General features: G+C 44.5%; 2 protein-coding genes across 4 annotated transcripts in view; one reads left to right on the top strand and one right to left on the bottom strand.

The window, feature by feature from the left end:
* The first annotated feature begins 666 nt into the window (after positions 1–666).
* CSRNP2 (cysteine-serine-rich nuclear protein 2) lies at positions 667–17,032 on the top strand. 2 transcript variants are annotated; one of them, XM_012653398.1, is made up of 5 exons: positions 667–1,001; positions 6,075–6,311; positions 7,811–8,070; positions 11,709–12,005; positions 13,554–17,032. In XM_012653398.1, the coding sequence occupies exons 2-5, from the start codon at positions 6,161–6,163 to the stop codon at positions 14,472–14,474; spliced, it is 1,629 nt and encodes a 542-aa protein (XP_012508852.1). In that variant the 5' UTR covers positions 667–1,001; positions 6,075–6,160; the 3' UTR covers positions 14,475–17,032. The 2 variants fall into 2 exon arrangements, with proteins under 2 accessions (XP_012508852.1, XP_012508859.1); XM_012653405.1 differs by having other exon boundaries at positions 684–1,111.
* A 785-nt stretch (positions 17,033–17,817) lies between these two features.
* The window catches only part of LETMD1 (LETM1 domain containing 1), an 8,837-nt gene continuing 2,970 nt past the window's right edge, over positions 17,818–23,684 (bottom strand). The window contains exons 3-9 of one of the 2 annotated variants that reach the window (XM_012653377.1): positions 23,213–23,328; positions 22,174–22,256; positions 20,681–20,867; positions 20,450–20,551; positions 20,193–20,345; positions 19,769–19,865; positions 17,818–18,877 (exon numbers count right to left, since the gene is read on the bottom strand). In XM_012653377.1, coding sequence (XP_012508831.1) covers positions 18,807–18,877; positions 19,769–19,865; positions 20,193–20,345; positions 20,450–20,551; positions 20,681–20,867; positions 22,174–22,256; positions 23,213–23,328 — 809 coding nt within the window. In that variant the 3' untranslated portion in view covers positions 17,818–18,806. The remainder of the gene's footprint in view (positions 18,878–19,768; positions 19,866–20,192; positions 20,346–20,449; positions 20,552–20,680; positions 20,868–22,173; positions 22,257–23,212; positions 23,329–23,684) is intronic. The other variant, XM_012653385.1, reaches the window with a different exon arrangement.

Here is a 23,684-nt window from a genome sequence, read left to right as displayed (position 1 = left end):
CACTGTGCCAGTGTGCTGAAGCAGACTAGGGGAGGGGGAAAGTAAAAGGAAACAAGATGACAGAGAGGTGGGACAAGAGGATGCACCTTGCACTAGATCTTGCAGAGCCTTATAGGTCAAGGGAAAGACAGAAGAAACCAAGGACATGTGTCCTTGACAAATCACATATAACTTTTGGCTTTTCAATCTTTGTTTTACTCATCTTAAGAATGGGTTGCAAGGTTTCAAAGATCAAGATCATGGTAAAAAAAATTTTTTTGAAAGAAACCACCCAATCAGTCCATCGTATAAGTAGATCACTCAAGATATTTCTTGTATTTTCTTCTTTATAACTTGGGCAGGCTGCAACAAGTCATGTAGCTGAAGACTTAAGACCCCATGACCAAGGAGAAGGGGGACCATATTCCTTAGACATGGGAGTGTGATCCTGGCGAAAGGAAAAGGGGGGCTTTAGAGGAGAATTCTTTTAGTCACGGGAGATCGTAGCTGAGGGTCTATTTTCTTCCTTTTCAAAAGACTGCAGCGGCACCAAACACGCTTTCCCAGGGTCCGCTACAGCAGAGCCGCAGCCTCCGAAGCCTGTTTGCCTGCGGGCTTCGGCTTTGCGGCAATCACCGCCTCCAACTCCCGGCATGCCGTTGGGCGTGGGGCCGGCACGTAGACTCCATTTCCCAGCTTGCCCCGGGGCTCGGCCAGGACGTCCCGGCGCCTATAAGAGCCGGAGCGCTGCGGCCGGAGCCTATTGTTAGCCGGAGCCGGGGCGGTTCTGGGCGTCTGCTGCCGGGGCCGCCCGAGTTGCCGGAGCCGCCCGCCCCACGCCGCCTGCCGGCCGTCCTGCACACCCATCCTCCCTCCCCGCCCTGCCGCCCTGGGAGCTCCCCGACCGTCGCCGCGGGGCCCGGGACTCGCTCGATCCTCCCTCCTTCCTACCCGGGCTAGGGCGGCGGCGGCAGCGGGGGCGGCAGAGACCATCACTGGAGGAGGCAGCTGCGGCGGGGCCGGTAATGGGCCTGGGGGTGCGGGGCGGAGGGTGCCGCCTCGTCCTTTCTCGGGATCGGCCCTCGGGCGGCTGTGGAGGAGTGGTCAAGCCCAGAGCCGTGCAGATGGAGGGGTCAGAAATGAGGGAGACTCGGACGCGAGCGGTCGGGGGCGGGGGGGCGGGGAGCTAGAGTGCCGCTGGGAAGGGACGGAGTCGAGAAGAGGCGTGGGAGCGAGGGGCACCGAGGACGCGGGCCTGGACTGCGGGGGCAGCTCGGGGGACACCGATGGGCGGCTTGGAAGCCAGCAGGATTGCGGATGATGGTTGAGTTCGGAATGGAGTGGATAATGATGTAGGATGGAGGAAAGTGAAGGAAGGGGAGGGGGTACAGAGGAAAATGTGGGAGGAGTGGTTGGGAATTTGTGAGTAGCAGGCAGGAAGGGATGAGGAAGGCTGGGTAGGGGCTGCAGATGATTAGAATGAGCGGGAAGGTTAGCAGGAATCTGAGCGAAATGGGCCGAGAGCCGAAGGATTCAGCAGGGGTGTTCGTTAAAGGGAACTGGTGACTTGACATGTCCCTTAAGCTCCGGTTCCAGATGTCTCCCATTTTTCCGGCGTTGTGTGGGAAAATGAAAGCATCACTTGCCCTGGTTGCTAGCTTGATCTTTTCACAGGCCCAAACACGCAGCCTACTACCATCCGTCTCTTTTAGTGCTGTTTTCTTGATTCATCCTTTTAAAAGGGTTTTAGAGTGGCAATGTGATACACAAACCGTTCTTCAATATGAAATATTAGAAGTTATTCCCAAAAGATAACACTGTCCCCTTGTCCTGCAGTTTTCAAGATAAATCCATAGTTGATTCAGATTTTTCCTTTTTTTTTACTGGCTTTCTATCTTGCAAATCTCCAAAGCCAGGATGTTGGTGTGTGCCAGAGTTATAAATGACTGGATATCCTTGAGAGTTAATGCAGCATCATGTTCCAGTTCTCCCACAAAGATCTTGTGTCCTCCATACGATGGTAGTTTAGACATGGAAAACCAAATTCTAACCTTTTGTTAGTGAATGGGTAAAAACCGGGGAGTAGGAGTGAGTGGAGGGTTTTCTTTAAATACCTCTCTTCAACTGGAGCGTTTCTCTTGAGTGCATGATAAGTTCATGATCCTAGTGATCACAAGGACATGCATCTATGAAATTCATAGTATTTGAGAATCAACCACAGTATCTTGTAAAAGGAGAAACAGGGCAGGTCATCTTATTCAGGTTTATCATAACACTTAGCAGCAAGCCTTCCTTCCTCTAACCCAGCTACAGATGGGAGCCCTGCCGATCTTACTAGAGATTTTGGTCCCTTGACCTTTAAGCAGGTTAGGTTCCCGTTGAGTGGAGAGGCTTTCTCCTGTGAGATGTACCTTGTCTTATTATTTTGGACTCATTTTAAAAAGAGGCTTACATTACCTAAACTTTGCAAATACATTCTTCCACAGAATTATTCCTGGGCAGGCCCTCTTGCTAGGCTCACATATGCTGGCTTTTTAAAATGTGTTTGTTTTGGTGGTTAGAGGAATCCTTACAGGCCTGAAAAAACTTAGATCTAGTACTAAAATACACACATGCTGGTAGATCTGTTTTATTTGGTGTTAGCCTCATGTCTTTTATACGCTCTGGATCTGAACTGTTTCATATACCTTTGGGAAATGTTCAGCTAGAATCACTTCAGAAAGGAACATAAGGCATGTAGCCAGAAAGTGTCAGCTGACCTTTCATTTCACTGGCATTTAAAAGCTTTTATAGAGGGTTGCATTATTTTCTCCAAAACCATTTGTTGTTTGAGTTGGTCATTTTGACAATTAACTGTCAGTTTTGACCTATATTTCCAGGCTCACCTTGATTACTTACTTCTGTATGGGTAAGTGCCTGGAGTATAACATATAAGTATATCTCCTGAACAGAGGCACTGATCCTCTACAATGAATAGTTTAGAGAGGTAGGAATGACTAATTTCTAGTTGTGGTTTGAAAGGAGATTAATTTGATGAATTGAAAAGTATGGAACCTATTCTAGTTGTTACTATTGCAAAGAAAGATTTCTTCAGGACACTATGGAAGTGGATGGGAGGTTTGTTCTTGATGCCCAGTGAACATCTTTATCTAAAAGTCAAGTTCACACAAGAGAGTGGGACAGGGAGAACTGGGTTGAAATTTAAACTTATATTCGTTATCAGGACATAACAAATGGATTTTAAAAAAATAATGGAGTTAATGTCAAAGAAAGTGATGCTAACAGAGGCTGGATAGGGTGAAGAGAGCTAGAGCAGTGGAGTCTCCTTGAGGATTTTCCTGAGTGCCATCAAAGTTAATGGAATGCTTAGATCATAGGTCAACATGCACGTTAGGTACACCTATAGCCGTAGATTCTGATTACTCTCAGACGGCTTAAGGAAAATAGTTTTCCCCTAGGTGTCATATCTTTTTTCTTTTTTTCTCCTTACCTACCTCCTGTCATTGCCCAGAAACCACTATTCTAGAAGTAAAAGTGGGGCAGACACAGAATAAAAGGAGAATGGAACCAGCAACCAGCAATCCTTACTGCACCCAAGTGCACAAAAAGTAACCTAAAGAGAAGCGCTACTCCTGAGGGCAGTTGGGTTAAGACAATGGAGAGTTTTAGTAACAAAGATGATTTTGGACCAGACCCAGGCTTATGTGGGGCCTAAAGAGAAATATTCAAAGGAAACCCATACTACCAGAAGCAAAGGGACACCTGAGGAAACCACAGGAGTGCACATTTGCTTCCAGTCATAAATCCCTGATGTTTCCAGACCAAGGAAAAAGCCACTTGTCTAGTAGCAGCACTAACTGGAGCTCAGTTCAAACTGAAATGGGACTTAAGCCCTTTCTGAGAAAGCAGATTTTCGGCTCAGTCTGATTTCGCATGTGGTTGATAAGGTGTTTATTGAGGAGGAAAATTAAATTCAGTGGTCAACATTAATCTATGTCTTTTTTTCATCCTACACACATAAGTCCTCAATTACAAGGGGTTCCCCCTCCCCCCACAGTAGAATAGAATGAGAAATTTGTTGATAGGTACCTTTAACACGTTGACTGCCACGGTAGAAAAAAATTTTTTTTTCCTTGGAGCCACGGTGTTTTATTGCAAAAATAGAATAAAAACCTCAAAAGCAAAATGATTCTTTCTAATTTAATGAAAAATTTGTGATTTTTTTATTGTTTTCTGTGCATGAGTTATATGCAACTTGAAAAATAGTTCAAGCGGCTCCTAAGCCAAAGAGACGTGTGAGTTACATATGCTTCATGAGGCCCTGGGCTCAAAACTAGCATGAGTTAAATACAACTCACATGGCAGTTAATGTGTTAAACCTAGCTAAAATCTTAACCCATAAAGAGCCCGGGGCTTTCTCAATTCTTACAGTGTCCTAAGAATGTGCCCTCTGATGGATCAGTAGCCTGAAGAACAGAACTGATACTTTGGGCTTATTTTTAAATTTAATTATAATTCTTACCAAGTACTTGATTATTTTTATTTCCTCCCTGGCCAAATTTATTTTAGGAATGTGCATGTCTGCGACCTGTGATGGTTGAGGTTTCTTAGGTACATCTTGTGACTTAAATGCAGAATTTGATGAGGTCTGGATAGATTAGGAAATATAAAGTACTCATTAAGTCTGGTTGACTTTGTAGAGCTGATCTAAGAGCAGGCAAATCACTTCCAAGAGACACAGTCCAGAAAAACAACTCTGTAGCAGGCATCTCTTGACACCACAGTATATTCTGGGTAGCTGCTCTGCAGTAATGCAGCCCTGTCGTTCTGGGCAGTGTTGTTATTCCTGCTGCATAATTAGCAACTAGTGAGATCATAGTCTGGGGAGATTCTGGCATTACTGAGGCAGAGCAAGGGAGGCTTCTTTCCTCATCACACATGGCTCTGGCTCTGACAGCATTTCTGCTGAGCAGATTCATGCCGTTCTGGAACTTAAGTCCCAAGGCAGAGAAGGAAAAAGATTTATACCTGGGAAATGGACTGTCTGATACTCCTCGGTTTTATGAAGGCGTGTTGAAAACACTGCTTGCCATATTGATGTAAACAGAGTAGATTGTCACTTTCTTTGCTATTTTCCCCTTGCTGGTTTCTTTACGGAGAGCAAAGATTGTAAAGATAGGTTTTCCTTGAATGGGATGATGATAAACCAGATGAGCCCTATTTTATGGAGTGTATGAAATTGGGAAGGATTCTGGGTTTTGAAGCCAATGCAGATTCTTTAGTACCAAATTTGACCTTTTTAGGAGTCTGGTGAGATACTTTATTCTTGTGAAGATGTAGATAAAGGGTTTTCCTGACTGCGATGTCCTTCAAAATTGAGAGCCTGGAGCTGTATTTCCCAAAGTGTGTTCCAAGAATTATTTGCCCCCTAAGATGCTTTGGAACAAACAGTGGGTTCCCATAATCAGGTTTGCAGAAACACTACAATTCTATGTTTTCTCTCAGCCTTCACCATCCTCATCAGTATTATATATTAAGAGCCCCTAAGAGGTTTTGCCTCTTAGGCAGTTTTCTAAACTCTTTTGATATAGCAGTCCTTTGTCCATGTGAAAGCTATAAATGTCCATGAATTAGTGTATTTAAAGTACACACTTTGGGAAATGTCAGGCTGTATTAACACTAGGAAAAATAATTGGATCTAGTCTTGATTTAGGCACAGCCTAATTCTGCTTTGGATCCCCAGTCCCTCCCACTAGTCCCTTGGAGAGCTCTCCTGTGTGATCAGAAGAACAGCTACTGTTATCTCTGGGTTAATGAAGCTTAGAGCCCAGCTGGATTGGAACCAAAGGCCTTCCCTCCACTGGGAAGGGTGCTGTTGCTACCCATCTCATTATTGTAAGAGTGACTGAGACTGGAGGGGCTGAAGGGAAACAAAAGTAGGAGAATGTTGGCTCAGTAGAGAAATGACCTAATGAGAAACCAGACATCAGTGCTAGGTCAGGTGATTGCTTTCTTCAGTTAGAGAGCTGTGCATATAGACTTGGGAGGGGTCTGGCTTCAGACAGGAATGCTGATTCCTTTTTCCCCCTGGGCAGAATCCTAATGCACCTGGCTAGCCGGTGGTGAGCTGGGGCTTTCGGGCCAACGTGGTGGGCTCCCCAAGGAAACCCCTTTGAAACCAATGGATGCATTCACGGGCTCGGGTCTCAAGAGGAAGTTCGATGATGTGGATGTGGGCTCATCAGTTTCCAACTCAGATGATGAGATCTCCAGCAGTGACAGTGCTGACAGCTGCGACAGCCTCAATCCTCCTACAACTGCCAGCTTCACACGTGAGTGAGCTGCTCCCTCCCTGCCTGCACCCACATTCCCCAAGCATCAGAGCCCATGACAGCTCTTGAGAGAGCTTCTATCTAGTTTGGGGATTTGCCCTCAATCATAATCTTTCTTTGCTCTTTGGAGGACCTTGTTGCTCTAATATCATAAACTGAAATCTGATTTATTCTAGCTGATTTTACTTGTGTTGTGGTTTTGGGGTCCCCAGAATGGGGCTGAATTAGACTGAAGAAGAAGTCCAGGACTCTACCCTTCCCCCACCAGAGTCCCACACAGTTCCAGGAAATTGTAGCAATAGCAGGACATAAATGCTTACTGCCTAGACAACTGGGGCAACTCCAGATTTATTTTTTTTATTTTTTTATCTTTTTTTTGAGACAGTCTTGCTCTGTTGCCCAGGCTTCATCCTAGCTCACTGCAGCCTCAAACTCCTGGGCTCAAGCGATCCTCCTGCCTCGGCCTCCGAGAGTAGCTGGGACTACAGGTGTGTGCTACCATGCCCAGCTAAATTTTCTATTTTTTTGTAGAGATGGGGTCTCACTCTTGCTCAGGCTGGTCTCAAACTCCTGGCCTCAAGCGATCCTCCTGCCTTGGCCTCCCAAAGTGCTAGGATTACAGGTGTGAGCCACCGTGCCCAGCCCAGATTTTTAAATTAAGGCTCAATTAATTCTTGGAAAGAATGTCTGATACTATAGATCAGGGGTTACTCATAGGCCAAATCTGGCCCACTGCCTGTTTTTATAAATAAAGTTTTATTGGAACATGGTGATAATACACCCATTGTCTATGATTACTTTCATGCCACAGTGGCACAGTTGAGTTGTTACAACAAAGACCTCATAGCCCTTAAAGCCTAAAGTATTTACTGAATGGCTCTTTACAGAAAAAGTTTGCCATCCCTGCTATAGATCAATACTATCCAGTAGAATTTTCTGTTATGATAGAAATGTTCAGTTTTACAGCTTTCTTAGAATTTGTCTAGCAGGTTTTCCAGTTTTCACCAGAGAAAACACCCCCTCCCCAACAAAAGTAAAAAAAGTGTTCTACATCTGCATTGTCCAATGTAGCCATTAGCTATAAGCGGCTATTGAGGACTTGAAATGTGGCCAGTGTAACTGAGGAGCTGAATTTTTAATTTTATTTAGTTTTAATTAACTAAAATTGCCATGTGTGGCTAGTAGCTACTGTATTAGACAGTAAAACTATAGATTGTTATATCCTGAAAAGATTACCCAGAGGTCTTCACAGCTGGGGTCTCAAAGTAGATTTTGTAGTCATCAGTTTAGGTGAAGTCAGTCTGGAGGCAGTGGTATGAACCAGCTGAGGTTCAAGGTCCCTTCTAACTGTGCATTTATGATTCGAAAATACTAGAAAGTTCTCCAGGTATGGGGATCACATTTTGGAGAAGAGTTGAAAGCCTAGTGGATGAGAAAGAGCCAAGTCTCCAAACAGGCCGTCTCTGGGTTAATAACGCCTGTCTGTGCTCCCTTCTCAGCCACATCCATACTGAAGCGGCAGAAGCAGCTGCGGAGGAAGAATGTACGCTTTGATCAGGTGACTGTATACTACTTTGCCCGGCGCCAGGGTTTCACTAGTGTGCCCAGCCAGGGTGGTAGCTCTCTGGGCATGGCCCAGCGCCATAACTCCGTACGCAGCTACACACTCTGTGAATTTGCTCAAGAGCAGGAGGTGAACCATCGAGAGATTCTTCGTGAGCACCTGAAGGAAGAGAAACTCCATGCCAAGAAAATGAAGGTGCCTAAAGGTTCTGGGGTTTGGTGTTTTCATATGCTAAGATAAAGTAGGAAACCATCTAGGTTCATTGATTTTTGATTTGCTGTTGTTCTGGGCATGTAGAGATTCCAAATCTTTCTAATGAAAAGTCTCAGATTTGGAATCAAATCTGTTTGAGATTCCCTTCTTTTCATCTGGCAGGGGAGTCTAGCAGATACAGCAAAATGGCTTTCCTAGAATCCCCCCTCTCCATGCCCTACCCCACCCCAATTTTGTTTTTTGTTTTTTTTTTGAGACAGAGTCTCACTCTGTTGCCCTGGCTAGAGTGAGTGCTGTGGCGTTAGCCTAACTCACAGCAACCTCAGACTCCTGGGCTCAAGCGATCCTTCTGCCTCAGCCTCCCGAGTAGCTGGGACTACAGGCATGCGCCACCATGCCCGGCTAATTTTTTTCTATATATTTTTAGTTGTCCGATTAATTTCTTTCTATTTTTAGTAGAGACGGAGTCTTGCTCTTGCTCAGGCTGGTTTCGAACCCCTGAGCTCAAACAATCCGCCCGCCTCAGCCTCCCAGAGTGCTAGGATTACAGGCGTGAGCCACCGTGCCCGGCTTAGGTGATGCTCTTGTAGGTGCAAACTACAGCATTATCAAATAGTTATGTAGACTTGTATAACACTGTGCCTATCAACTGATACACAGCACCAGCTCTTCAAGTTTAGGAGAAAGGGGCTGGGAGAAGACCCAACTCAGATGGCTCTTTATAGCCACCCAGTTGCTATCAGTACTGTTTGACACTTCACAGTCCTCAAAAATTTTCCCCAGAATTCCTAGATCCAAATTTGCTTTAGCACTGCTTTAAGCCTGGCCAGGTTTCTTCTGGGCCCAAAGCATCCTGACCCATATTAAAACAGGTGGCTGCATTATTTCCAGGGCTGTGGATGACACACATCAGAATGTGGCAGAGTTGAAGAACTGGTGGCAGAGGGTGTAGGCTGACCAGATCTCATTCCTTTCTCTCTTTGAGAGCTCTATGTCTATTTCCCTCAGCCTGCTCCTAAAGCCCTACACCTGTTTTCCTCACTAGACTGACATTCAGGCATCCTTTCTTCTGTCTTGAGGAATTCCATCACTGACCCTATCACCTTCCAGCTGCTATAGCAACAGCTGGGCAAATAAACACTGTTCTCGTCAATTGCAATGAAGGCATTCTTCCCTTTCCCTAGAAGAAAACTCCTCTCTCCTAAATCTGGTAGAGGAATGATCTGTCAAAACAGGATACTGTCCTGTTCTATGCCCCTCCCTTATAGGAATTCTAGGGACAAAGCCAGGCAAACCCAAGACTGAGATATTTATTATTTCTATTATTAGCAAGGATTCCTATTTATTAGCAAGATATTTAGTGAGCACCAGCAGTGGTGGCATCTAATACATCATTGTATGTCAAGAGGAAACCCTTGCTTTACCTTCCCTGGTTTACTCTTTTCTCAGAAATTTTTTCTATCTTTAGCATTCTATAACCAGGTGTGGTGCATGCCTGTAGCTCCAGCTACTCAGGACTGAGGCAGGAAGATCGCTGGAGAACAGGAGTTTGAGGTTGCTGTGAGCTATGATGACGCCACTGCGCTCTAGCTGAGTGACAGAGCAAGACCCTGTCTCAAAAAATATATATATATGTATGTGTATATATGTGTGTATTTTTTTTTCCCCATATCTCTCATGTCATCTAATGTTTGTTTTCCTTTTAGATTGTTCTAGTAGCTGTTTGGTGCTTTGCAGTTTTAGTTACCTATAATTTTAAAAATACTTTTATTGTTATTATTTGTATTTTGGCCTTTTATCCATTTGAAATTCATTATCATTGGGAATCTTTTTTTCCCCAAAGAATATCCAGTTGTCCCAATACCATTTAATGACTAGAAGACTCTTTCCTTACTGATTTGAAATGCCATTTCTATCATGATGTATTAAATTCTCATACCTGTGTGAGTTTCTTTCTATTGCATCTCTAACCTCTTTCCTTTTAGGGGACAGCAGGAGGGAGGGTGCTTAGGAGGAGGCCAACCCTGGTGACGCAGACAGGAGCAATCCTAAGGTCTACAGAAAGGCCCCTTGTGGTTGGCCTGCCTGGTACAGAAATAATAGACTAGGGAACCCCCACAAGTCCCACTTCTCTCTTCCTTTCTCTACTGCCTCCCCCCGAAACACATCAACAAACTAAAAAACCAGGCGTGCAGCTTATTACCCAGGTCTGTTGCATCACATCTCTCCCAGGAGTTGTTCCTTTACCAGCACTACTGAGGTTGTCTGATGAAATAAACCAAAGGCTCCAGTCACTTGGCTTTCCTCCTGCTAGCAGCTTCCAGAGCCCCAGGGATTATGAGGCCTCATTTTCTTTACCTGAATTTTCTAGTGAGTTTTCAGAACTCATTCAGCCATAGATTGTCTTCAGTCTGTCCTTCCACTGAGATTCCCTTCTTGGCTTTTTGGCCATCTCAGCCCAGAGAACCCAGATTTCTGCCTGTAGACAGTACATTCAGTATTATTTATACCACCCTACCTCTCATACAGCTTTTCTTTGAAGTCAAATAAAAAAGGATTAGGAAGGAGAAAGAATACATTTCTTCTAAGCCCTGGGCCAGAATTGAGGACGTTCTTTGATAGCTGTTAATAATTTGTTTTCTCTTCCCAATAAAATGAAGTTCTTTGGTACATGCACAGGTAATTGTTCACACTATGGGGATTCAGGTTCACTGGTGAAGACCTGGTGGCCTTGCACTATACTTTAATATACCCTTTTTCCCAAAAGGTAGTTTGGGGTTCTATGGGGCACAAATTGAAGGGTGTTTTTCAAGGTTATCTATATATTGAAGGAACAACCAGCCATTCATATACCTTTTCCTCCCTGTGCTAGAAGGCAAGTGAGCCTAAATTAAGGGAGACATGTATGGGGATGGAGGGTATGTTTGTGGGAATAGATTCTCATCTAGGAGGGAGGATGACATGGATTTTTTTTTTTTTTGAGACAGAGTCTCACTCTTTTGCCCGGGCTAGAGTGCCGTGGCGTCAGCCTAGCTCACAGCAACCTCAAACTCCTAGGCTCAAGCGATCCTCCTGCCTCAGCCTCCCGAGTAGCTGGGACTACAGGCACGTGCCACCATGCCCGGCTAATTTTTTCTATATATAGTTGTCCGATTAATTTCTTTCTGATTTTTAGTAGAGGCGGGATCTCACTCTTGCTCAGGCTGGTTTCGAACTCCTGAGCTCAAACAATCCGCCCGCCTCGGCCTCCCAGAGTGCTAGGATTACAGGCGTGAGCCACCGTGCCCGGCCTGACATGGATTTTTGAGACCCTTGGATCCAGAAAGGTGATGTCCTTTGTGTTGACAGGGTGATGCCACATAAAATTTCCTATCTTCCCACTTGATTTATTGCTTTGACTTGTGCTATCCATGTGGTAATCACTAGTTACATATGGCTATTTAATTAAAATTAAATAAAATTTAAAATTCAGTTTTTCAGTTGCCACATTTCTAGTGCTCAGTAGCCACATGTTCGTCCCATCTTTGCAGAAAGTTCAACGGACAGTGCTGCTCTAGATGATCACTGGGAGGTTCGTGTTGCTAGGGCTCAAGAGACTAACCTTTCCTGTCACTTGGCAGCTGACCAAGAACGGGACGGTGGAGTCTGTGGAGGCTGATGGCCTGACACTGGATGACGTTTCAGATGAAGATATTGATGTGGAAAACGTGGAGGTGGATGATTACTTCTTCCTGCAGCCTCTGCCTACCAAACGGCGACGGGCCCTGCTCAGGGCTTCTGGGGTCCACCGCATCGACGCCGAAGAGAAGCAAGAACTTCGAGCCATCCGCCTGTCGCGGGAAGAGTGTGGTTGTGACTGTCGACTGTATTGTGACCCAGAAGCGTGTGCCTGTAGCCAGGCTGGGATTAAATGCCAGGTCGGTCCAAGTTGGCTGGAGATGGTATGGCTGGGGGTGTGCTGTGGGTGCCAGTGAACGTGGGAGGCTGCCCTTCCAGGGCTGGATTCCGCATGGCTGTGAACTCTTCCTAGTTTCACAGCCCTCCTCCACCAACAAAGAAAACCAGCGTGACAGGAATCTTAGGCTGTGGAGATACTTACTATCTCTTTAGTGTTTCACACCTCAGAGGTGACAAGCGGCAGCTGCCAGCAAAGGGAAGACCAGGAGTTAGTATGTTTAACATTTAATAACTGTTCCTTAAATACTGACTTACTCCTTGACACAAAACGAAGCAGAGAAAAGAGGTGGCCCTATGGATTCTTTCTGCAGACACTATTCACAGGACCTCGACTCCAATTTTGTAAGAATCAAAAGTTTTCAGAGCCTATAATTCAGGATCGGACTTGGCCTTGCAGAGCCTGAGTCCAGTTTCCTGAAAGATAGAAAGTATTATCCCCTCGTTGGCCTTCTGACAAGGGACAGTTTAGAAGACACGTTTCAATTGAAAACAGCAATACCATCCCAAAGAATGAAATTTGTCTGGAACTTATATACTGAGGATGTGGATGCTGAGTCCTGGTGGTTGGATTTTTCCTAACCAACCTTTTCTTACTTTTATCTAGGTAGCAAATAGCTGTAGCAAATCTGGCCAAACATTGCTTTACAGACCGAAGTCCCATAATGAATCATTCTGTTACACATAGACAGGAGAACATTCCTAAGAATTGGTAGAACTGGTGTGGAGATTTCTATAATTTGATATCATAAAAAGACACTATATTTGTACATGTTTATTTTTAATTTTTGGTATGTGTGTGTGTGTTTTTTTTTTCCTGTTTGGAATATGAAAGAGAGATAAAGAGGTAGAAAGCATCTCCCTTCCAGATATCCCTGGTCTGTAAGTTAATTATCTTGGTAACTGCTTCAGAACTAAACCGCTCAACCCTCGGGGAAAAGCAAACAGGCGGTGTAAAGCTGCCCGTTACTTGTTTGCATCTGCGTTCTAGGCACCTTTGCTTAGTTTCCCCAGAATGTATTGCTTTGGACTAGCAAGACCTTCCACTCACGCTCCCATGCCTGTCATTGCAGAAGGCGATAGGCTTGGGCCCCCGCCTTTTGTTGTCTCAATAAACCAGGTAAGTTCCGGAAGAGTCTCTGAGGCACATAAATTTCTTCTGTGAGAACTGTCAGCATTCAGAGAGGTATTTCTGGACCTTTTAACCAGAAAGACCATTCAGTGTGATTTTTGTCTAATTTTTATTTAGAAGAGGAAACAAAGCCCTAGAGAGAAATGACTCTTGAGGTCACACCACTAATTAATGGCTGAGCTGGAACTGAAATGCAAGTGGTCTGATAACTACCATCTAGTGCTCTGTGAGCTCACGCTGCATGCTGTTTTTAATTGGTTGCTTTTCTTCTTCTAAGACCTCAAATCCCACTGCCTGTGTTTGCTAGCTAATGTCTTCTAACTCCATTGTAAGATCTGTTGGTCTCATCTTGCCTCAACCTCCTTGCCCCCTCCTTCAGGTGGATCGCATGTCCTTTCCCTGTGGCTGCTCCCGGGATGGCTGTGGCAACATGGCTGGGCGCATCGAGTTTAATCCGATCCGGGTCCGGACTCATTACCTCCACACCATAATGAAGCTGGAGCTGGAGAGCAAGAGGCAGGTGAGCCGCCCGGCAGCTGCAGACGAGGAGCCCTCCCCCACCGCCAGCTGCAGCCTGACAGCACAGGGCTCTGAGACGCAGGACTTCCAGGAGTTCCTTGCTGAGAACGAGACGGCAGTGATGCACCTGCAGAGTGCGGAGGAACTGGAGCGGCTGAAGGCAGAGGAAGACTCCAGCGGCTCTAGCGCCAGCCTGGACTCGAGCATTGAGAGTCTGGGTGTGTGTATCCTGGAGGAGCCCCTTGCTGTTCCCGAAGAGCTGTGCCCAGGCCTTACAGCCCCCATTCTCATCCAGGCTCAGCTGCCCCCAGGCTCCTCTGTCCTGTGTTTTGCCGAGAACTCAGACCACCCAACTGCCTCCACGGTGAACAACCCATCCTACTTGAACAGTGGGCCCCTGGTCTATTATCAGGTGGAGCAGAGGCCGGTCTTGGGAGTGAAAGGAGAGCCTGGTACGGAGGAAGGCCCAGCCTCTTTCCCCAAGGAGAAGGATCTGAGCGTCTTCTCTCTCCCTGTTACCTCACTGATGGCCTGTAGCCCCACAGACCCAGCTCCCCTCTGTAAATCAGAGATGGGGAAAACATCCACTCTGGAAGCGCTATTGCCTGAAGATTGTAACCCTGAGGAACCCGAGAATGAAGACTTCCGCCCCTCTTGGTCCCCCTCAAATATCCCATTCCGCACAGACAGCGAAGAGGGCTGTGGGGTGGAGAAGACCTCACAGCAGAGTGAGGATCGGCCCTCCGAAGATCCTTCCCTAGAAGTCCCTCTGGCAGTGTGACGTGGGGATGGAGATGCTGCCTCTCCCGTTCTCTATTTATTCCCTTATTTTATCTAACACCATTTCAAAACAAAACTGTAGAAGCGGCTGCTGCTCCCATGGTATTTTTTTGAGGTCTTTGGGGAATGGGTGGGAAAGGAGTGTTTGTACAAGTATTTTTTAAAAGGGAAACAGTACCAAGGAGACCAGCCCCGGCTTGATCCAGGGATAGAGTCTTGGGGCAGAGGAGGCTGCCTGCGTAGTGCTGAATACTGAACTTTCTGGGCCATTGGAACAAAGAACTAGATCTCACAGGAGAAGCTGGGTAATTCAAGCAGCTCTTCTTTATGTAGGGACCAGAATGTGAGAATTTAAACAGCATGGCAAAGCCCCTTCTTTCCTGAGCTCCAGGTGGGGTACAAGCTCACTTTTCTCAGTGGTTACTCTAATATCCCATTTTTGTGTGTCATAATACTACAGTTGACAGTGTCACCTGGTTGAATCTAGAGGAGGGGGTGGAAGGGTCTCTGCTTCTGTACAAGACCTCCAGGATTTATAAAAATTTAACCTGCCTTTTTCAGACCCCCCCGGTTTGGCAAATAAGTTACTATTTGACATGTTAGGTGTTCTCTGACCTGTTCCCCACACTGGGGATTCCTGGTCTGTAACTTGAATTGTTTCTTTCACATGTTCTTAGGTACTAGAGTTAAACTTGTCTATTTGTCTCCCCGCCCCCCGCCCCCCATCCTTTTTCCTTTGGAGAAAAAGAGCTAGATTGTCTGGGGATATGGTATACAGAGCTTGAGTCTTCCATACGTGTCTGACGCTAGCTCTGTCTGGCAGCTCTAGGCTGGGGCTCGCCCATCCCATGGGAGGGCTATGTGGAACGTTAACTGTGTCCAAAGGAGGCAGCGGGAACAGGCTGCTGTCTGCAAAGATGACTTTATTTGTGCCATGCTTGCTTTTTCACCCAGGTTTTCTTCCCTCTTTGGGAGATCTGAGCTTTAATGGAATGTAGGATATGGCACTCTAAGGTCACCAACTAGTTTCTGTTCTTTTTTTCTGTATCTACCCTTGTATTCAGGGTTAGAGAGTTCTTACAAGCCAGTGTAAGTTCAACTCCAAGAATTGCAAATGTCTGTTGGGCCCCTCCATCTTGATGATATAAAAAAATTGGAAGCCAAATTCTTAACGTTCCAAAGGATTCCAGTTCTGATTATAACCTCTGATGTCTATAGAATGGAACTCAAACTGAGTTAAATTCAGTTCTTACCTCTATCAGGGGAGATACGGTTCCTGTTCCTTATGTCCAGCTTATTTTCCAAGATCTGCTCCATTCAACAACACTGATTTTTTTTTTTAACTAGCAAATTTATCTCTGCCTCTGTGTTAAAATGGAGGCAGTGAGGAACAAAACACTATTCTCCAGCACCCTTTATACCATGCTTCACTTCCAGTATGGCTTATTAACCAGAAAAGAAAAAAGCGAAAAACTTTTGTGTGTGTGGGGAGATAACTATCTGTACTTATCTTACTCATAAAGCCTTTTCTTATGGGCTGTGAAGGCCCTGGTGTCTTAAAGCAATCTTCATGTATGTCACAGCATTTTACCTATAAAATCGCTAAACTTAAACTGAGCCTGAAAGGCCTTGTGCTTAATACAGATACATTTTTCAGCCCATTCTGCCTTTCCTATTCATTCCTGTTTTTGTTTGGTTTTATGTTTGAAGGGAAGTTCTTAATTAAGTACATAGGTCCTTATCTCTCCCCATGCCCTAGCCTCATAAAACAGAGTTGAGAGTCGTAAGTCCCTGAGATGTAGACATTATCCAGAACTCAGCTACACTCCCCTACTGGTAGGGGTACCCTCAAATACAAGCACTGAAGCTTAATTGGGACTTTAGCTCTATGGCGAGAAGAATCTTTGAAAGATTGTGTCAGAAGGGAAGGATGAGCTCGACATATTCCCTCCAAAGGAAGGCTCTAGCTTAATCTAAGAAGTAGATTCCAGCTGCTCAGTAAGGGACACATTAGCCTTTGCGATCAAACCAGGAATATCAATCTGTAATTATTAAACTCATTGCCATGAGACATTTGATATTCTGAAAAACTGTAATTTCTTAATCTAAGTCCATCCCTTCATTAACTCTGCAATTCTGACTCACACCAATCCTAAACTGTTGAATGCTAAATATTAACATTTAGCATTAACTGTCTTGTCAAGCAAAGGGCCTCTCTATAACCTAGTCCATCTCATTTCTGGTGCTACCTGAGTTGGACAGAATTCTAGCTCATGGTTGCTAGGAAAGCTAGGCCTCTGATCACAGAAGCAGATAGCTTCAGTTCCACTCAGTCTAGGCCTAGGTAAAAGGAATGACTCTTATTACTGCAATTCTTATTTTCCAATATTCTTTCTCACATACTGTACACAAGTAGTATTTTCAATGTGAATCCAAAGCTTGTCTGGTTCTCTGAAAACATTTTTTTTTTTTTTTTTGCCCTTTAGGTTCTTTACATTGTGATAATGCTGTATTTAAAGAGAATATTTAAATGTAATATTAAAGAAATATTCAAAAGAATGGTGTTTTATTCTTTATCTTGGTGGGCTACAATTCAGTTACTTACTAGAGAAAGGATGCTTGTCCAGCTTTGTATATAAAATTTAATTAGGTCAGTTAAGAATTAATGTTAACAATAGGAACATTTTGTGATGGAAAAATAGAATATTCTCTTTGGAGCACCAAGAGCTAGACTCGCTTCATCTGCCCTTATGTTCCTCTTCAGCTGAAGCAGGACTTGCTCCTGTCCTGTTAGAGCTTTGCCCCCTCTGTAGCCCCTACTCTTGGGTCCCACCAGTTTCTCATTCCTTTAACTTTTATTTAATCTATTTTTGGAGACAGGTTCTCACTCTTGTCTCCCAGGCTAGAGTGCAGTGGCATCATCATAGCTCACAGCAACCTCAAATTCCTGGGCTCAAGCAATCCTCCTGCTTCAGCCTCCCAAGTAGCTGGGGCTACAGGCGTGTGCCACCATGCCCAGCTAATTTTTCTATTTTTAGTAGAGACAGGGTCTCGCTCTTGCCCAGGCTGGTCTTGAACTCTTGACCTCAAGCGATCCTCCCACCTTGGCCTCCCAAAGTGCTGGGATTATAGGCATAAGTCTCATACCTGGCCCCCATTTATTTTATATATAAGACATTCTCCCTATAGTTACTACCATAAAATGTCCAGTAAGATCAAATTCGTTCCTTCAAGACTTCCATCCCATCAGAAGTTTCTATTCCAAATAATTAAATCCCCATTAGTTAGGCTGTATCAGTCTTATAAAAGGAGATTTAGTAAAATGATTAGATTATACATAAGTAATTTCCAGCAACTGGTTTCAGGCAGTCTTTACTTGGGTTTAAAAACAGTGCTTCATGCATTTACAATAAGTTATTACAGAACTACAGGTCACTGATACACGCACAAAAGCTAAACCCGACTTACTAACGTGATGCAGACTCTCCTGGTCTCCCTGGGCTGGGCAGTAATTAGTACCTCATGGGTTTGATCCATTGCCCAAAGAAGGCAGCCACTGTCAGTTACATACAGTCAGATCACTGCAACACAGTGGAGGTAGCAAAGAGTTTTAAGATCCACAGAGGCTGTACTACAGCCCAGAAATTAAGACAATGGAGGTTGAAGGCCATAAACACTGGAGGAGGGGTCAAGAAGCACTTGTACTTCCTTTTATCTTTTCCATTAAAATGTCCCCATGAGTTACTCATTAAAAAAAAAAGTCAAAGTGTTCAATGGATTTGAAAAGGAAAAGGAGAGGTTAGCCCATGCCAGTGAGAACAATAAAAAATATCCATATTTTTGGTCATATCAGAAGGGATTGAGGGGAGCACTGAAGTACATGCACGGATGCAAGTGCTCCAGGCTAAGTGCTGTTCTCCTCACCGGCCACAACTTCTTTAACAAAACAACACAGATACAAAGAATATGGCAATGATGAGTCTAGGCCAAATGAGGATTCCCATCTGGGGCAAAAGCTGACTTCCTAGGACCTGAACTTAACACATCACAATAGAAGCCGGCACAGAGGCTGCTGCCAGCTCCAGCTAACTGTGAGGGAGACAAGATGACACCGCCCATGCGCCATCCCTGGAAAGACAGGTGGTTTCAGTTCTAGCGGTGAGGGAATGTCTGTAGATCCCACATGGGTACCATTCTGTGACGCCCATGGCACCTGCTCCTCTGCCTCCCACACACTTAACGGTGCACACAGACTCTTTGTGACAAGTGCAGTTTGGTCCCACACTGCTATATTATGCGACTGCAGAACAACGCCATCCACTTGATGGTTCACTCAGCGCCTTGTCCCAAGGTAGTTGGTGGAAAGCAGGACCACGTTGTGCAGCAAGAGGGACAGCTCAGCTTCTGAAAACACCATCAGTGTTAGTGGTTTAGCTAGGGAACAATTTGCCTTATTGCTGCCTTGGTGTATAGGGCTTGAAACTGGAGGCAGGAAGCCAAGTGCAGGGAGGGATGGCATTGATACGCTATTGTTCTCAAAGTTTCCCTGCTTCATTTCAGCCCCAGCATGCATGCTTTCCTTTCCTTCCCTATATGTTCATATCAACTTGTCCTCTAGTCCTTGATTCTCATGTGAAACCAGTAGAAAATTTGGCGATGATAATGGTACTAAAAGTCATTGTCAGCCTGGGATTCTCCTGGTAGAAGCTGGTGCTCTAGGATGATTAGTAGGTCTACCCTCATATCCGAAGACCTATAAAACATCAAGACCTAGCCAAAGGTTCTAAACAGGAGGCCCAAGGGCCCAACACCCACCCGCAGATACTTTTTGTTTAGCCAGTAGAGTGTTCTGTTTTGAATTTGAATGCCTTTAGACCAGGGCTTCTCAACTGGGACAATTCTGCCCCTCTCCTCTCACTCCCTCAATCCTGGGACATTTGGCAATATCTGGAGACATTTTTGGTTTTCCCAACTGGGAGTGAAGGGGTGCGACTGATACCTAGTGGGTAGAGGCCAGGGATATTGCTAAATATCCTATAAAGCCCAGGATAGGGACCCACAAGAAAGTGCTATGGTTGAGAAAATCTGCTTCTGACTAGCATGCACGCACTCTTGTGTTCCCACAATCCCCACTACGCCCTGTTGTCTTATATCTACTTCCTTACCTGCCGACGCATGCAGCAGGCATGTGAGTAAGGGTCTCACCGTGTTCAAAAATTAACTCCAAAATAACCTCAGAATAAAATATAGAAGTAACTTGGATTTTAGTGGCATAACCACAGAAATTTGTCTTACCTTTCAAGGTGCAGGAAATCTGCAGCCATTCTCCCAGCCAAGTTCGACACCTGTCTTCAGCAATATGGGTAGAATTCAGGCCACGAAGATAACAAGCCTATACCACTCAGAAGAGAAATGGTCCTTAATAACCATAGAGTGAGTATGCCAAGGAAGGAGAAATCCACAAATAATCCTAAATCTTGTTTAAATAAGTTACAACCTCATCCCCACGTGAAACCTCTCCCCATGGCAATCTGAACTAGTGGTGGACAAGATGACAAGCAAAGAGGCCTATATAATCTAAAACAGTAGGTCTAAAGTGCAGTGCCCTTGGTTTTTCAAGTGCCACAAGAAAAGAAATATAAACTAAAATTACTGTGGGCAATTCCCCGCTCAAAAGCCCACCAAGGGTTGAGGGTTGACGCTGTAATCAAGCTCTTACCGATTTTACTTCTTGAGCAGTTAGCTGAGCAACCCCCAGCTTTGCCAAAGCTCTGTCCAGGTGGTGAATCACAGTGGTACGAGTCTTTAAACGATGTCTCAGTAAGGGAGGAGGCAGATAGGGTGTGAGAAGCATGGCCCGGCTCAAGGCTTTCTGTGACACAACCACATAGCGGGAGAAAGGCAAACAGTATTACCTCATGCAAAGGTCTGAAACAAGGTGAGGCTGTGGAAAAGAGAAGGCCTCAAAGTGCTCACCATGTGCAAAGCCTGGAGTTGGTTCATGCCCAGAGGATGGTTACAGAAACACTTCCTTAGAGCCAAGATATCATGTATTGCTGGGTGGATACCACGCTGTATCTTGGCAGAAGTAAGAGATTGGCAGATGTTAGGAAAGGTCCTTTCTAGCCCTCTTACCTAGTTTTAGTGTGCACTGGCTTTAACAAGATTCTTAGTTTGTATAAAAGAAAGGACTAATTGGAGAAATACCTTGGTGCACATTTCTGACAGATGCCACTGGAGTCCTGCATCAGAAATGAGAGGGATGACTCTTTCTAAATAACTAATGATTTCTGAGTGGGACTGCTTTCGGAGGGCATGGTAAATATCTAAGAAATCAATTTGTTGTTTTGGGGTCCAGAAATGCTGGATCAGTAGTTGCCTGGGAAACAGGTACCTGAAAGGAGAAAGAATTATAAGGTCACTTGCTGAAACTGGCATCTTTCAAAGTGAGCTAGAATTTAGCAAATGTGAATACTAGGAAGAAGGGATGGAGACCCTGCTTTCCTACCTCAATGTTCTTTTTCTTAAGTGAGTCCCAAACCAAGGTGTAAAGGTACACTGAAGCACAATTTCAAGCAACATTACTGAAATGTGATGTGAAAGGAAGAAGTAGAATAGCCTGGTATGCAGCAATAAATAATAAAATGACTCCTTTTCAACTAAAGCACGTGAAAGAACCTGCTTTGGACAGAGTTGCAGACAGAACTGGATACTATATGTGATGCTGACAACCTAACTGTAGCACAGTCCTTACGTGTATACAGTATGTTAAAGATAGTCGACTTGTTTTTTAATTCATTTATCCATGTGTGTGGTGGTTTTAAAACATGGCCACAAATTCTCGGGCACTCCTCTTATGGAAAGGGAAGGTCTATGTCCTCTCTTTGTTTCAGTCTGGGTAACTGATTCAACAGAACAGAAGTGAGTCTTTGTGACCTCCAACAGAAGGTTGTAAAAGGTCATGTAGATTCTCATTCACTGGAACACTCACTCTTGAGCCCTGGGCTCCCATTACCCTGAGGCCACCGTACTGAACAGGCCACACATAGGCACTCTGGTTAACAGCAGTTCCAGTCTTTCAGCCTTCCCTGCCAAGGCACCAGACATAACAGTAACTGTGGACCCTCTCAGCAGGTAAGTATCACTGAGAGACTTCTGATAACACTATATGGAAGAGAAAAACCAATCACCCACCTGAGCCCTGCCCAAATTTTTGACTCATAAAATCATGAAAATGGTGGTGGTTGTTTTATGTTATTAAGCTTCAAGGTTGTTTGTTATACAGCAATAGATAACTGGAATGACATGCAAAGTCAGTTTAGAAATGTCATCTTTGGATATGAAATAATAAAGATATGTTATCAGAATACGAAATGCATTTTTTGGGGAAGAAAAAAATTTGTCCCAAATTGCTGTGCCTCTCAGGGAGTTGCTACCTCTAGGAATGATGGAGAAGGTCATTATCTTCCCCCAGGGAAGCTAAGAGACATGGAGAGTCTAGGCCACCTACACTTACAGCTGTTATGTGTCCCAGTAACCGAGGTTTTATTGACTGGCTTTTATGAACCTTGGGATAATGAGACTGGAGCAGGAGTTTGATAACCTCCGCCTAGCTTCTGAAATGAAATGTTCTGCTTAATTTTTAGTTTAAAAGATCTATGTATCTTCAGAATGTTGGAGAGATGGAAGTCTGTACTCACATTAGCAAGAAGACCAGGTAGTTGGCAAAGGGTGGAATGGAAATGATACCAATGAAAAGACACTTGGTGACGTCTTGGCGGAACTAAGCAGAAATAAACACAGATGCGGTTTTAACCCAAGTAAGTTCTTAATTCAATGGACAATTCCTCCACCCCACTGTGCAATTAACTTTTGTAACAGCCCAGAAAGGACCAAGTTTACTTTTATCTACTTCAAGATGGTAAGTTTGTTGAGGACAGAACCTCTGATTTGCTGGCAGGGGTTGTGGAGTATTCATTTACTGATTGATCGACTGATATGCAGTCTTGCTTTATTGCCCAGGCTGGAGTGCAGCGGTGCAATCATAGCTTATTTCAGTTGCAAACTCCTGGACTCAAGCAATCTTCCTGCCTCAGACTCCCAAGTAGCTGGGATTATGGGTGTGTGCCGGCAGGCCTGGCTAATTTTTTTATTTTTTGTAGAGATGGGGGTCTCACTATGTTGGCCAGGCTGGTCTCGAACTCCTGGCCTCAAGCAATCCTCCCACCTGCATTCCCCAAAGTATTGGATTACAGGCATGAGCTGCCACACGGAGCTGATTTGTTCACTTTTGTATCCCAAATAATGTCTAGCACAGGGCCTGACATTATACCAAATCCTTCAGTGAATTCTTCATGATCTGTAGAATGGGTCCTAGATTCTTACTCTCTACTTCAAAAGTAAAGTCACCATCAGCTACTACTTTTCTGCTGCCCTTTGGCTCTTTATAGATTTCTACATGTTCAAAAACTAATTGGATTTTAGTGTTTATAACTTTTTTTCAGGAAGTGTGCCAGAAACTCTATGGAGCTCTGTTCTGGAGGGCTAACACTCTGAATGAACCCAATTCTTACAAATAACCTGATGACCTCATTTAGTTCAATACTTTGATCTCACAGCAAAGGGCAAAAGCTTCATCAGTGGCAAACAAGAAAGGGAAAGAAAAAAACCTTGAGATCTTGATTAAAAGTAATTACCTCACTATGAACTTCTGGATATCTGCCTCCCCCTAACCCATACCTGTCTCAAATGCTCCATCTCCCGGTATGAAAGTTGATGAAACTTTATATTGTGCTTCCACATATTTGTCTTTATTCTTCTAGCCTTTTTGGCATCAGCCCAAAACATCTGCAATCCTGCCTCATTAAAGTAGAGGACAGAGTGTGATGTTATTCCAATTTGAATCTTACCACGGCTTCCTACTCCATGTTCACATGCACACACTCTTGCCCCTCCCCAACACCACTTGATATGAAAGCTCTAAACTAGGTAATTTGAAACTCTTATGAGGCCACGCCAAATCTTTTTTTTTTTTCCCTAGAACTATTTGCAGCTAGACAATTCTCTTTTCTCATCTCCCCCCTTCTCCCACCCACCCCACTCAACACATCACCTCTGTTACAGCTAATTTGGGCTTCTGTGATCTGCTGTGGAATAGTCTCCCTTTTCTGTTTCATTATTCACCTTTTTTTTTTTAAGAGACAGGATCTTT

The sequence above is a fragment of the Propithecus coquereli genome, unplaced genomic scaffold (assembly GCF_000956105.1).
Source record: "Propithecus coquereli isolate 6110/MARCELLA unplaced genomic scaffold, Pcoq_1.0 Scaffold111, whole genome shotgun sequence".
Taxonomy (NCBI): Eukaryota; Metazoa; Chordata; class Mammalia; order Primates; family Indriidae; genus Propithecus; species Propithecus coquereli.
The sequence above is the reverse complement of the archived record's forward strand: the minus strand, read 5'-3'. Positions and strand labels throughout refer to the sequence as shown.